This window comes from Oryzias melastigma, linkage group LG16 (assembly GCF_002922805.2).
Source record: "Oryzias melastigma strain HK-1 linkage group LG16, ASM292280v2, whole genome shotgun sequence".
In the NCBI taxonomy this organism is placed as follows: Eukaryota; Metazoa; Chordata; class Actinopteri; order Beloniformes; family Adrianichthyidae; genus Oryzias; species Oryzias melastigma.
In genome coordinates this window covers 21,931,630-21,946,083 of record NC_050527.1, presented here as the reverse complement: position 1 = coordinate 21,946,083, position 14,454 = coordinate 21,931,630, and the positions used below count along the sequence as shown (strand labels likewise).

Here is a 14,454-nt window from a genome sequence, read left to right as displayed (position 1 = left end):
AAGTGGACTGACCTGACTTGCTCATTGTAATTAACAGGAATGATAAACGCTCCATACTTACATAGCTATATCCGAGCTCAACAACTGCTTGTCATGAGGACGCTTTGATGTGTTGGAATCAATTCCACCACTATGTCCAAAAGACAAAACTTTGCAGGAACCAGTTTGTGTTATTTGAAACACACATATTTGGTTTTAGAATTTGGACTGAGAGACTCAGCCTGAAGTTTACTGACCTCTTGGAAAATTGCTATTTTACATGCTCTCATTTTGTTTCCAGCCATAAAATGCAGCTCCTTTGGGGTACAGCATGTACCTGTTTTATGATGACACGTTAGCTTTTCATACCAGTGCATGAGTAATTCACAATGTGACAAAACTGCATCGCTAAGAGTTCGTATGATCAGTTAATTGATGCATGAGTAGAGTGTGAAGTCTGCAGCTTGGCCTCAGATACTCTTAGCTACTCAGACTCATTACAATCTGAGCTCAGTTCCAGTTTTAAATACGGTACTGAGAACCTGGAGTCACATTTTTCACTCAGATTCTTTTACATGCTGTCATGCTGCTTTGAATTTTCAGTTGTTGCATTCTTCAATCAGGCGCACGGATGGTCCGTCATGGTTCAGCTTCTTTGTGTCCCCAATGAAACAGTTCTTAAAGACCGACTACAATGAGAATTGTGTTTTTGGTGTTTTAACATCTTCTTGTAGCAAATTTTCTGATAATGGAGGACAAACGTTGAGAAAATTTAGCTTAAAATTTCATTTCTGAGTATTTCTTTGTTCAAATCGTTGTGAATCAGATAAAAGAAAAGCAGTTGGAAAAAGTTTGTAGCTGTGATTTAGAACCTGCAATGGCAGGCCCCAAGTTCCATTTCACTCTGACTTGAACACGAGTTGACTAGATCCATGTACGTCTTCATTTTCCTCGTCTGAGCTGGAAACGGGCTCTTAGTGTACGACCAGATAGCTCCAATATTTTTGTTTCACCGTTAATGTTAGGTTGAGTTCAAGAACAGAGTGGGTAATTGGGAGAGTCGGGAGGATTCCTGATGGGCTGCTTCATTCATGGGCCGGTCAGTCGGCATCAAGGAAAAATAATCACCGTAGAACATGAATTAATCTTTGCAGCAGTGGTAGCTCTGAATTGACCTGTTCCTTTAAGAGACATCGTCAGTTTTGGAGCTACAATTTGACGCAAACACCCCTTTTCATTTCCTACAGTTGGATGAGTCCACCAGAGTTCTTCTGCCAGAAAGTCAAGGCTGGACGGAGAAGCGGGCCAGCCACACGATTAGGGAGCAAAAATGGGCAGGAAGCAGTACTAATTTAGGTACAGGCAGCATGGGCCGTTATTTATCCTACTTATGTTATTTTATAAAACATTTTATAAAGCATTTATATTACATTGTAAATTCTTACCTAATTTTTCATGTGGTGAAAAATTATCTGGTCTTGGCCATTAAACTCCAGGGCTGGAAAGTTGCTCCACTCCGCCCCTGGTTGAGGGTGTAAGGGGGTTGTAAGCTAGCGAGAGAGACTGCACACAAACGGATAATGGGAAGTGGAGGTAGGCTTACTCCATGCCAATGGTCCCGCCCACAACTGAGAGGCAAATTTCTGATGAACTTCTGCCCAATCTGAATTCTTCCCTTCTCACTATCCCTTTATTTGAAGTGGCATTTTTAGTGCAAGTGTGTCTGGAATATTTAGTTTTTAAAATCTGACTCTCCAAGCGAAGGGATACAAAGTCCTTTGTTCACGAGGGTAAACCGCGTCACGCTGAGAACCGCTTTTCTTCACGTGGATGCGCTCTGACGCACAGAAGTTTACGTTTCAATATAAGCAATGACTTTTTGTTGTAGCATAACCTTTTTAAAGTTATAAAACCAATGTTTTTATGTATATTTGAGCGCTGGAAGCTCTGCGCTAAAGCTAGCGGAATGGCGATTATTGTTGACGTCATTGAATGAAAGTGACGTCTGAATTATGAGACACTACTCTCCATTTGGAGGTCTAAATGAATGGTAAGGGAGAAGGCAAGAATTTGTATTGGGCCTTTAAGTCTCAGAAAACAACACTGTTTTCTTTTTCTTTTTTTTTGGCTAAACTGGGACTTGAGTGGGACTTTATCATATGTCCACAGCAGGAACAAAAACTCTGTGATACGCCAAATACTGCAGAATATTGAATGAAAAGAGAACATTAAATGGGCAAAAACAATGTATGATATTGAATACTGATTATTATTATTATTATATTAATATTTTCTAATGTCTGATTAGTTTAATTGTTTTTTTAATGAGAACAAAGTCTTCATAAAGTTAATTTGCAGCTCAAATTTTCCTTCTAGTTGTTGTTTGCCAGCAAAGATTTTGACATTTTGATTGATTTTAATTCTTATTGTCCATAAAATGAAGCCTGCTGTCAGCCCTCTGCTCCAGCAGCTGAGTCATTGTGAGGTGCTGAGCTTTGTATCACTGCCAGTGACCCGCTGATAAGGAGACTCCCGCTCCTCATAAACGTCAGAGCGGAGCCCCGCGGCGCGGCCGGTGTTCCGGATCCACTTGTTGCGTTCACAACGGCTCAGCAGTCGCTCTATTTAAAGAGGCAACGCCATGGCTCACGGGCACGTCAGACGGGAGTCTGTGGAAACGGAGATGCACAAGTCGGAAGACAAAGCGAAGACGTTCGTTTACACGAAGAAGAGAGGCTACGATGTGACCCGGAACCCCTACCTGAACAAGGTAAGCGGGCTCGGGGGTTTGGGAGGGTTTCCCGCTGGTTTCAACAAGCGGCGTTTGACAAGTCAGTTGATGCGTTCAGGGGGTATAGGAAATTATAACACCGCTGAACGAGATAGTCGTTATTGAGACATGGCCATACCAATACTTTTCAATTCTTTAACAAAATTGTTTGTCGTGTAGTTCACTTTCAGACATTCAATTATAGAAGCAGCGACGAATCGTGGAGAGTCTTTGCCCTTCTACTAGTAACAGCCCAAACTGTTGAATGAAAATGTTTCACCAACTCACAGTAGCATACCGTAATGTTTGTTTTCTGTCCGTTGAAGACGCAGTAACGCCCAAACCGAGACTTTGCAATATTACAACACGAAAAACACATTGACTTGTGTTGTTTTTCCCCCCGAGGCACTTGTGACGGAGCCCTTTACGAGCACGTGAACGTCACATGAGTCAGGATGTGCAGGTATCGCCTTTAGACAAGGTTATATTTAGAGTTAAAGACAGCCAACGATGCTGCTGCCTCACAGAGGGGGGGCTTCTGTTTACACTTCAGTGCCACTATTTTTAGGGGGCTGTAGGGGTGTGGTGTTACTGTAAGGCCACAGCTGAAGTGGTTTCTACAGCACGTTGAAGCACAGACTGTCAAAGAGGCTGCTGTCTTGTGATAGGCAGCCCCCAACAAAGGGTTATGCTCATGCACTTTGTATATTTTTTTATTTTCTAAGGAATAAACAGGAACTAAGCTTGCTAAGTCATTCCATAAATAATGCTGAGCAAGTTCCTAGAAAATCACGAGACCAGCGATGACTTTGCATGTTTTAACTGAAAAAAAAAGGTCAGTGTCAGGATATTTGTACTAACACCGTGGTGACCAAAGCCTTTCAGTGTGTTTTTTACATACTTGGAATAAAAGCTTGACTAACAACGAGTGTGTCACTGTACTGGAGCCTTTCTGGCTTTTTCTCCATGATGGAGAAAGTGGGCCTCAAAGGTCAGACTGGACAGCAGTGCTCTGTCCATGGTGCTGACTGACCTTTAAACTCCCAGGATCAATCTAAGCCATTAAAAACCCACTTAGATCATCCTTTGATCAATTGTCAAAGCGTTCCCAGTGGTATTTTAATTAGAATTGTGCTGTTTTCAGCCACAATAAGATAAAAAACTGTATTTTCCAGGACAGTGTCTGCAGACAGCAGGAGTTCATTAGAAAGTCGATCTGAGTTGATGTAAGCCTGCAGTGACTTCCCATCATCCCTTTGTTTGTACACTCTCCTGCTAGCCCACAGCCCTGCATGCCCCCAAACCTTACAACGAAATGGCAAAAAAATATTGATGCTGTCCAGCCATACAGTTTTGAGCTACATACCAGCTCAGACGAGGAAAACGAAGACGTATGGATCTAGTTTTCTATAAGTGGATGCAGGAGAATAGTGCAGGGAGCTTGCGGCCTTCTGTGTAGGTTCTACGTCACAACTACAAACTTTTTCCAATGGCATTTCATCTCTGCTCCTGATTTGAATAAAGAAATTCTCAGAAATGCAAAAATACACGATTTTCATCATTCATATTTTGTCCAACAAACCCACGAAAAGTCGAAGATGTTTACCAGTCCTCTCAACAGCCAAGTTTATTTCTGTTCTGACCCAGCCATGCTATTACTTCATCTTCATGATAAACATACTTCCTTACTTTTTTGCTGTGACAGCTGTTCTACCACAGTTGAAGAAACTACGAGTCAGAGAGCAGATAAGCCAGATAGTGGAGACGGGCCATTTCATCTGTGGTGTGATAAAAGGTTGTACACAGGTTAATGACAGCCTGTCATGAGAGCAACAAGTGCTGTTCATCAGCCTGCTGTGTTAGTCATTTTCAGTGAAAGTTTGTGTAGAAATGTCCCTCATATAACCCCTTTTTTCAACTGTAGTTATGTACAAATATATTACGTATATTTTTGTATATCTATTTGTTGAGAGAAAGGTACTTCTCTTTGTTTTTTCAGCTAAAACTGTTGAAGTTCAGCCACTTTTGTTTTATTTTCAAATCTCGTTTGCTCGTGTTTCCTCTGTGTACATTATATAACAGATATGTCACATTATAGCAGGACAAGGGTGTGTGTGAGAGTTCTGTTTTCTGCTGTGTCATGCTTAGTTTGACATTTCCTTCTCTGAATGATTTCCTGTTCATGCTGCAGCAGGAATGTAGCAACGTCTTCTCTGTGATTCTTTTGAACAGAGTTTTACTCAGATGCCAATATTTTATTCTTTTATTATTCATAACATCCTGAAGAAATCGCAGGAACTACAAATATTTTCATCTGCCGCATGAGAGAACACAGTTTATCCCTTCATCTGTCCATGGTTGCTTTATCTTTTATATAGTCTTTGTCTCCGAGTGTCCTGGGCCGGTGCATTCCCTCTTTCCACTTTAAAGTCCTGTGATAGCTTGACTGTCAGTTTTGCAGATTTTAATCACGCACCGTATCTGCTCCCTAAGCAAAGGTCCACAGGACAACTTGTTATACGAATGTCATAAATGTTTGAAAACGTGTCAATGTTCATCGCAGTGCTGCAGAGTGCTGATTTGCAAAAAGTGCCAGGCCAGAGAATGAAATTCTTCAGACTTCCCAGCTGTTTCTAGTTCCAACAAAGATGGAGAAAACAATTTGCAGTTTTAAATGGCAGAAAGAAATCTGAAAAATAAACATACTGCTGTAAACACACAATGGGTCTAAAAAATGCAACTGCGTGGTTTAGTTTTTATTAATGACCTTGTTACATGAATTCAGCTGGAATTGCATAAATCCTTTAAAACACAAACCAACATTATTTATTGTAATAAATCATAAAATAAATGATTTTTACTTTCTATTCAGAGCTTTCCACTTTGGCTTTAATAAATGGATTTTGGCCCCTTGTGGATTTTAGTTTGACTTATGTTGTGTAGAGTAAATTTTAGTAAAGACAAATTAGACACAGAAATTAACCCTTAACACCTGAGGCGTCACCTGTGACGCTTAAACACAAAATCTTTAACGTACTGTAACTTTTCAATCATTAAGACAATCAACTTAATTCTCGACGCGCCGCTTTTCTCCTACAGAATCTACAATCTTGATTGTGTTAACAGTTGAAACGTTACAGTAAATCAAAGAACATATACACTGGAACTCGGGTGTTTAAGGGTTAAATGGGCAGTAATGACAAAAATGTGTAGAGTGTAGACTAAAGCAAGGTCATCACAGAGGAAACATGTGCAGTCAGAAACTGAAACCTGCTGAAACTCTTAAATGAGAAGTAAATTAAAGTAAGAACAGAGAATTAATCTGTGAAAAAGATGTCAGACCACCAAAGGGATGAGGTTAAAAACACATAGTTCTATAAATCCTCATTTTATGCAACAATCAAAATTTTAAGCATTTTTGAGCTATATTTCTTTCAGCTAGAAGCTAACCTTTTGACTGGTGATGTTTAGATTAAAAATAGAGAAAATGAGTTCAACAGTTCAAGTTTAAATTCAGTTATTTTAGCTAGAATGTAATCAGTCTGCTGTGTTTGCTGCAAAAACTTCACGTAATTACGGGTTTGTTTATCTGTCATTTTACACGTTTGGGTTTTGAAGGGATTCAGTGTACAGCAAAGTGGGACCTAAATGAATGCAGAGTCATGAACAACCAGGCCCTGAGGGGGCTGAAGCACATTTTGTATGTTTAAATGAAATGTGCTTATAGAAAGACCTCAAATAACAATCTCTGTTGCCTCCAAATGACATACAAAGGCACAAAGAGACTGTCTCTGTTCTCTTTTCTCTCTTTTGTTGAGTGTGACTGTTACAAAGCCACAGCTCTTTGTTCCTCCTTTTACAAGGTGGTTTTTCCTCTTGTTTTATAGCTGCTTGTCGTGAATGAGCTCACAGTTTTTGGTTGTTGGTTGCTTTGAAAGAAAGTATGCTTTAACAGGACTGATTATAAGTGTGTAAAAACTTTCATTAGAAGACAACAGAGGAGCCTGCTGTCCCCGTTTGTGCCTATTGAGATGAGATGAAGTTAAAGAACGACATTTTGCATCGATGTTGGTTGCACCTGATGAACCTGATAGAGCACACACAGGTGAGAGTAAAAAAGGGTTTCTTATGCAGCCAGGTGAACCCTCCACTGTGGGTCCTGTGCTTGAACTGGAGGTCAGGAAATTGGATGAGAAGGAAGGAAATGACTGCTAAAGCATGTTAGCTGCCTGATACAGGCGGGCTTCTGTGGCCCAGCCAGTAGTGCTTTGATAGCCTCCTCCTGATTCCAGCTAGCCCAGGAGACAAGGTGTGTTTACCTCTCTCAGCTGCTCCACATTACCTCCAGCCATTCACAACACACCCTGCTAATTGAAGCTGAGGGACACGGCGCTGAAAGCAGCCTGTCCTCACATCCACAGGCCTCAATTTCCCTCAAATCTCTTCACAAGACCCTGAGCTGTAGATGTGTGGGTGCATACACGGCCTCACCTTCCTCCCTCCTCACTCACCCAGCATTATAGGTGCACTTTGTGCGCCCTTGCAATGCAATAAAGAGAAGAAGTGGGGTACGAGGTGCAGAAAGGGCTCTCTGTGGCTCCGAGTGGAGCCCTAACCTGGCTCCACAGACGACCTCTGTCCCTCTGCTTGATCACGTCTTAATGAGGAGTTTGTGTCTCAGCTCTCGTTACGTCTCTCTGATGCTGAGTGCGTCTACCTTTAATAACAAGACAACAACCTTCAGCTTTTAAAAGAGACTGTACTCCTACAGATGCCCATTCAGGATCCAAATGTGGCCCTAACAAGTGCAGGCAGTCAGAAAAGCTGTGGCTTTAATCTGTTTACCAGCAGACAACCTTCTCACCAAAACTCACATTCAGATAGAGAGCTTAGCTGATTAAAACTCAAACGAACCATATACACAGAAATATATATATTTAGAAATTATATTAATTGCTTTAATTAACACACCAGTTTAATTTGTTGAAGTCTAATGCACAGACTGTTTACATCAATTAAATGAGAAAAAGAAAAACTCTTCAGATATAACAAAAGATGGAACCTTGAGGCCTCTGCAGGGCAGCAGGGTCGATTCCATGCTGAGGATTGAGGATGGGCTGCTATGACTAATATCCTGATAATCAAATGCAACTGGAAAACATTAGAATCCCGTATTAGTTTTCTGGGACTTTTTCTCCTCTAAGAGGAAATATTTGCAAGTTTGGCAAGCAGAACTTTGTTTTTTTATCCTTTTATTTCAGGAAATGTTGACTCTAAATGGTCTCTTTTGGTACTTGATCTGCATTTAGTGATTTATATTTCATTCTAGGCTCACCTTGCTGCAGTTACCATGGATTTATTAAGAAAATTCAAGAGTTTTACTATATTAAAGTGCTGTATTCCAAATCATGTTCATGTTAAAGCTTTTTATTGTAAATTCTTTCCACTTATTGCACCTCAGAGCTTAGTTTTAGCAATCATGCAACTAAAAATGCCAAATCTTGTGAGGCTGAAGCAAAAGAATAATTTCTAAACTGATGTTTATACCTTAAGAATTGGGGGTGAATTCCCAGCAGGTGGAGTTTCCTCTGTGGATCATCTGCTTGTTTGAGCAGGAAAGTTCATCAGAACTCCAGCCTGACAACAAATGTGTTTGAATGAGGTGTTAAAATATATCTACATGATGGTTGGAGGACAAAGAGGTTTTCTTCTGCATGTTTTTCATTGAAAGTTTTCAAAATCACTGCTTTTAAAAAAAGAGCCTATAAAACTTCACGAGAGTTGAGTTCTTTAATGTGTTTCAGCCTTCTCTGACTGATTACATTTAGCTCAACATATCTGCTGTTATTAGTTCCTGCAGTGTGTGTTAGCTCTCACATGAGAGGCAGTTTTGACCACACTGAAGCTCCACTGTGTGCATATTACAAGCTGTCCAGCAGCAGCTGACAGATGCTATGTGAGAAGGAGCGCGGTGAGATTGTCAGTCAGATTGCAGCTTTTTCTTCAGCTGACCAAGAAAACTGGAAGAGTCTGTCTCTGTTCAGACTCGATGTGGAACAGCTGCTTGAACCGGTCTTCCTCACTAAGTGGACGACATAGTGTGACGTGTGTGTGTGGGATGTTCCAGGTGTTTCAGGTCGACTGCACTCTTTGCTGGTCAGACATTCCTCCAGTAGCCTGGACCGGATCGAGCAGACAGATAGAAAACGGACCTTTGTTCCTCTTCATCATGTTCTATCATGAACCTTACACACACACGCACACACGTGTGCACGTGCTGCTAACCTGCAGCCCTGTAGGTGCTTTTATTGGTGTTATCTTAAGGTGTGGCTCAAATCAGCTGAGTGTAAATCGATAACACCAACTATTCGCCTGCATTCACTGACTCACATCAGTAGCAGACTCTCCAAACACACTTTCCTCCTCAGATCCTTTACATGTCTTTTTATAAGATCCATACTTATTCATGGAGTAGAAAAGAGAAGCCATTAGCTCTTCACAGACAGATAACACTTTATCTACTGTCCATGAAGCTGAAGCATTCCTTCACTTTCAACCCATAATCCCAGTTCTTAACTTAATAAAGAAAATATCTAAATATTGGAACCTAGAATTGCAAAGGAGATTTAAAGGAGTCTTTTTTTTTACATTCTGCAGCTTATGAACATTCTAACATTTGTGACATTGTCTCAGGTGATAAATTGTAAAATCATTAAACTTCTGTTTTTAAAATGTCTATGAACATGTATGAACCGTGAAATTAGATCCATCTTCTTCCGCTCATCCGGGACCGGGTTGCAGGGGCAGCAGTCTAAGCAAAGATGCCCAGACTTCCCTCTCTCTGGACACTTCCTGCAGCTCCTCTGGGGGGACCCTGAGGCGCTCACTGTAAAGGTGCATTCACACCGAACGTGATCCGTGCGGCGGAGGTGGCTAGTTTTAATATTAAGTCAATGGTACAGACGTGAATCTGCAGCAAAAGAGGGGCAGGCCACGAAAATTTGTTGTACGAATCGCATTTGGTGTGAATACACTTGAAGTTGATCACTGTTAGTCTAAAAGAAATGAAGAATCACTAAACACATGATGGCTCCTGGTTTTAATCCACCCGGCAAATTATTTCCTCAGTTGTCTGTTTCCTTCCAAAAGTTCCCCTGAACTTTGTTGTCAACTGAACAACCAAACTCTGCTGGAGTAGAGGATTCTCCTGAACTCTGTAGGAACTTTGATGTGAAGCCTTACATACTTACTGAAGACCAAAGAAGAGCAAACGTGAACCAGACGGTTTGGTTTGGTTGAATGTGTTTGGAGTGAGGAAGTATAGATGCTCAATAACCCTTTTGTCAGAGAAGAAGCAGGATCTGCCAGCTTTCCTCTTTGGTCTTTTTCTCCCTCTATCCCTCAGTCAAAATCTGTTTGATTTAGCTTCAATGTCTGTTTTGGCTGCTACCTCTTTCAAATGATCATCTGTTGAGATTGCATGAAGTGTTTTGATCTGCCGAGTTAGACATCAATCCCAAACCAAATGAAGGTGTGAAACGTTTCAGCATTATTCGCTCGTGTGAACTGAGTCCACAATGGATTATTTTAGCGTGAAATGGCACTGATCTTTTTCCGTAGATCAGACTACATTTCTGCCTCCATGCTGGTTGGTGGTCAGCATTGATGAATCCCAGTTCTGTCTGAAGTCTGTCTGCATGTCTCAAATACTCTGGCTTTAACCCACAGCCAAATACTGGGAGCTCTGGTAGACTCCAGATTGGTTCAGAATGTAAACATCTTTCACTTGATGACAACTCTGAACAATGGTAACAATAGATGGAGGAATTTGAATGGTAAGATCCTCTTTGAAATACTAAAAACACTCACTATTTTAATCACGTTGATGGACAGGGTTGCATGGTGGAGAGCTGTCGCCTAAACACAAGAAGGTCCTTTTCTGCTTTTTCCCCCCACCATTTATTTAACCAAGGAAGTTCTGTTGAGATTAAAAGTTTGTTTTTCAAAGGATCCTAGGGGTCACATACACATACACACCAATCAGCAATCAGCAATAAAATTCATAAAACTATTTAAAACATTCACAAACCATATTTCTCAATTCCAACTTTTTGAGTATACTTTTAAACTGGCCTGTATGAACCAGTTGCTTCAACTTCAAGTCTTTTTGAAGATTGTTCCACGTTGTCGGTGCAGAATACTGAAAAGCCACTTTCCCAGCTTCTGTCCCAACACTTGGTTCTGTCAGTTCTAGCTGTGTGATCTTAACGAATACTGTCCAGTTCTCGTGGTTCGATGTAATGTCAGAGATATGAAGGGAGCAAATCCAAAATACCTTTATATATTAACATGTACCAGTGTGTAAGTCTACGGTGTTTTAGTGCTGACAAGCCCACACGTGTATCAAGTTCACAGTGGTGAGTGAGAGGCTTACAGTTTGTAAAGAATCACAGAGAAGAGTGATTTACAGAGTCCAGAAATTTCAACACTTGATTTGGGGCGTTCATGTACATAAGTCTAAAATTGATTAAAAAAAGTGGCTTTAACCAGTTTCTTCCTTACATTAAAAGAGAAGCAAGTTTCTGAAATAAAAAAACAGTTTTCAATCTTAATTTATTTACCAATTGCTCAATGTGTTCCTTGAATTTAAGATTGTCATATATTAAAATACCAAGGTATTTAAAATATTTAGTTGTCTCTTTTTTGTCCCTTGAATAGTAACAACTGTATGATTAAGTTGCACAGTTCTCTTTGTTTTTGAAAAGAGCATTCATTTGCTCTTGTTTGCATTTAGAGAAAACTCAAGGTTTAGTAATCTGCCCTGAAAACATTAAAAGCATTTTGTAATGCAGATACACTGCCCTCAAGAGATTTCGTGCTTGTGTAAAACACCATATCATCTGCATATAAATGATATCTGGTGTCGACAAAATTCTGGAAAACATTACTTACATTATTTACATTATTTACAACATTATTTACATAAATGGTGAAAAGCAGTGGCCCCAAAACGAAGCCCTGCGGCACTTCTTTTGTCAGTGGAAGAAAATTAGAATAAATGTTATCTGACTTAGTACATTAAAATCTGTCAGTGAGATAATTACAAATCAACCCAACTGCAGTTGTAGAAGGACCAACATTGAACTTTTGATGTTGTCTTAGAGAACAGTTCCTTTTTCTGTTAGTTTTTACTGTTGTTGTTGTACATTAATGTCACAGAGACTTGCAGTAACGACAAGAACATTAGGGACTTTTACAGACATGATGACAGATGTGTAAAGGATGATACTTCAAATTGTGTTTTTTTTTTTCTCAACTAATGGACTCCTCTCACATTTACTGTTGAAGGGTGAGTGCCAGCAGTGATACTCGCCTTTACTGTCAAACCCAAACTGCCATCTAAACATGGTGGAGAACATCTGAAGCTCCTCCTGCCTAAAGTGTGTGTTTGTACCCAGGACTTCAGGGACTCCTGATTGCCTTGGACGTTTTCCCAGCAGCACTCAGGCTCCTAAGGGACCTGGCATCTATGGCAGCATGAAAAGGGCTCCCTCAAGGGAACCGTACGCTGCCCCCACCCACTTGAAGGCCCTCCCTGAGTCAACAGCTTTTGAAGGCTATTTGACCAACACGAGTGTCTGTGCATTCACAAGTTGACACCTTTTGATTTAGAGAGCCCTGCACCGGCATACTTGCCTGAGTTGAGGAATTTAGGAGGATCTATTGGTCGGTTGTAGCGGTGTGTGTTGCTAGGTGGAGATTAGGACTCGAGGAAGCTAAATGAGAGGGAATTTACCTGCTAAACAAAGATCTGAGGTGTTGATGAAGTAAAAAATCATCAAAATTAAAGCAACATTTATCCATATAACCGACTTAGTGAAATTAAGAAATAATAACAAAATAATGTAAAATTTAGACACTGATATTGATTTAAACCAATAATATACACCAGCAAATCAGGGAAAATAGGCTATTTTTTCAAGCTTCATTGGTATATTATAGCAAACAAGTTCTTCAAAAGCTGCAACAGTTTTGATCATCTTAAAGTTTTACTACGATATTCTTTTGATCTTTTGTAAAAACTCCTTAGCTGCCTTTTAGTGATGATTATGCAATTTTTAGCCAAAATAAAAAAAAAAACTGTCGTTTTCTAGGACATAGTCTCTGCAGAGCAGCAGGAGTTCATTAGAAATTCACCTCTGAGTTGTGGGCGGGATCGTTGGTGTGGAGCAACACCCCCCTACTTCCTATTATAAATCTGTTTCCATGCTCTCCCCCTAGCTCACAGCCCTTTACTCCTCCTATAAAATTGGCGAGCAATATTTGAGTGATCCAGCCGTACAGTTTGGAGCCAGGTACCAGCTCAAACAAGGAAAACTAAGACGTTCATGAATCTATTTATCTGTGGATGAGTCAGAATAGAAGCTTGCCGCCTACAAGTTGTAGCTTCTACATCATAGCTACTAACTTTTTCAAGCTAAATTGTTTTGTCTGCTCATTATTCACATAAAAAAATAGTCACAAATGCAATTTTAAGATTCATTTTTTTTCTATATGTCCCCATCATTAGAAAAATGCCACAAAAACATTACAAAAAAAACACAATTTTTATTGGAGTGAGTCTTTAAATACATGAGTGGATCTGTGACTGTAAAGCACTTTGGGCCTTCAAGGAATACAAGTATACGGCATTTACCATTTACGTTCTTTAACTAAAAGAAATATACCCTTCCCATTTTTTTTTTTACTTTTATTCCCTGATACATTCATAATCTGTCTCCAGAATAAGAAAGAGTTTATTCTCATGTTTTTGTGAGGCTCTTTGAAACTGTCCTGAACTGTCCTTACCACCTTATCAGGCGTCAGCTGCTCTAAATGTTTATAGTACTGCTTGCATGAAGCTCTGTGTATATCCAGATTTGTTTAGAAGCAATGTGCACTCACAGACCTTACATAGCACATTTGTTAGGATGTGTTCACGGGGAAAGGCTTAGTCAGGCTTTAAGATCCTGAGAAGCGACGAATGCAAGCTGATGTCTGCTCTTTGTCTTCCTCTTGGGAGGAAAGGATGGATTTAAAGGGCTTTGCAACAAGAGCGATCCTGCTAAACTCTGCTATCAGAGCTATTTTAGCAGGAAGCAGATGGGGCGCGTTTGGTGAGAATAGACCAGTGACAACAGATAAACCTGCGACTTTATGGCCTCATATTGAAATCACACATTCCTTTCAGACTTTACAGTAAAAAAAAGACTCCAATGTTTTATTGTATCGTTTTCTATCATGCCTTTTCTCTTCTTTTAAACATTGAAATTATGCAACTTTGCAAGGTTTTCTCTTCTATAAGTTCTTGAAAATGCATTCTTGACTTGTTTGTAAGAACCCGAGCTGTCCGCACACTGATGAAATGTTTCCAGTGAGCTTTGAAAATGTGTTCCTTCATGTTTCCATATATGCCTGCTGCTTTATGTGGTCTTTAGAGCTGATAAAATTACATGAAATGTTAAAGATGGAAGTAACTTGAAGATTGAAGTTCATTTGGTTGTTAAAATGTTACATTTTAAGAAAGAGATGGGTGCACTCTAGTGTCACTTCTCTGGGGCATGGCACTGGCCCTGCAGAGAACAGAGAAAACCTTAACCATGGATCCATTCGTTGTCTTAATCCTCTATATCCCTTTTATTACAGTTTTTCCCAATTGCTAAAAC

At 40.0% G+C, this 14,454-nt stretch overlaps 1 protein-coding gene and 1 long non-coding RNA gene across 2 annotated transcripts in view; one reads left to right on the top strand and one right to left on the bottom strand.

The window, feature by feature from the left end:
* Positions 1 to 2,229: 2,229 nt before the first annotated feature.
* On the bottom strand, positions 2,230 to 2,929 carry LOC112143955. Its single transcript, XR_002918826.2, has 2 exons — positions 2,741 to 2,929; positions 2,230 to 2,648 (listed from the first exon to the last, which is right to left on the bottom strand). It is a non-coding gene; the product is annotated as an uncharacterized LOC112143955 (long non-coding RNA).
* me1 (malic enzyme 1, NADP(+)-dependent, cytosolic) overlaps positions 2,584 to 14,454 on the top strand; it is an 81,239-nt gene continuing 69,368 nt past the window's right edge. The window contains exon 1 of the mRNA XM_024268224.1: positions 2,584 to 2,749. Within this exon, the coding sequence (XP_024123992.1) occupies positions 2,621 to 2,749 (129 nt within the window). The 5' untranslated portion in view covers positions 2,584 to 2,620. The remainder of the gene's footprint in view (positions 2,750 to 14,454) is intronic.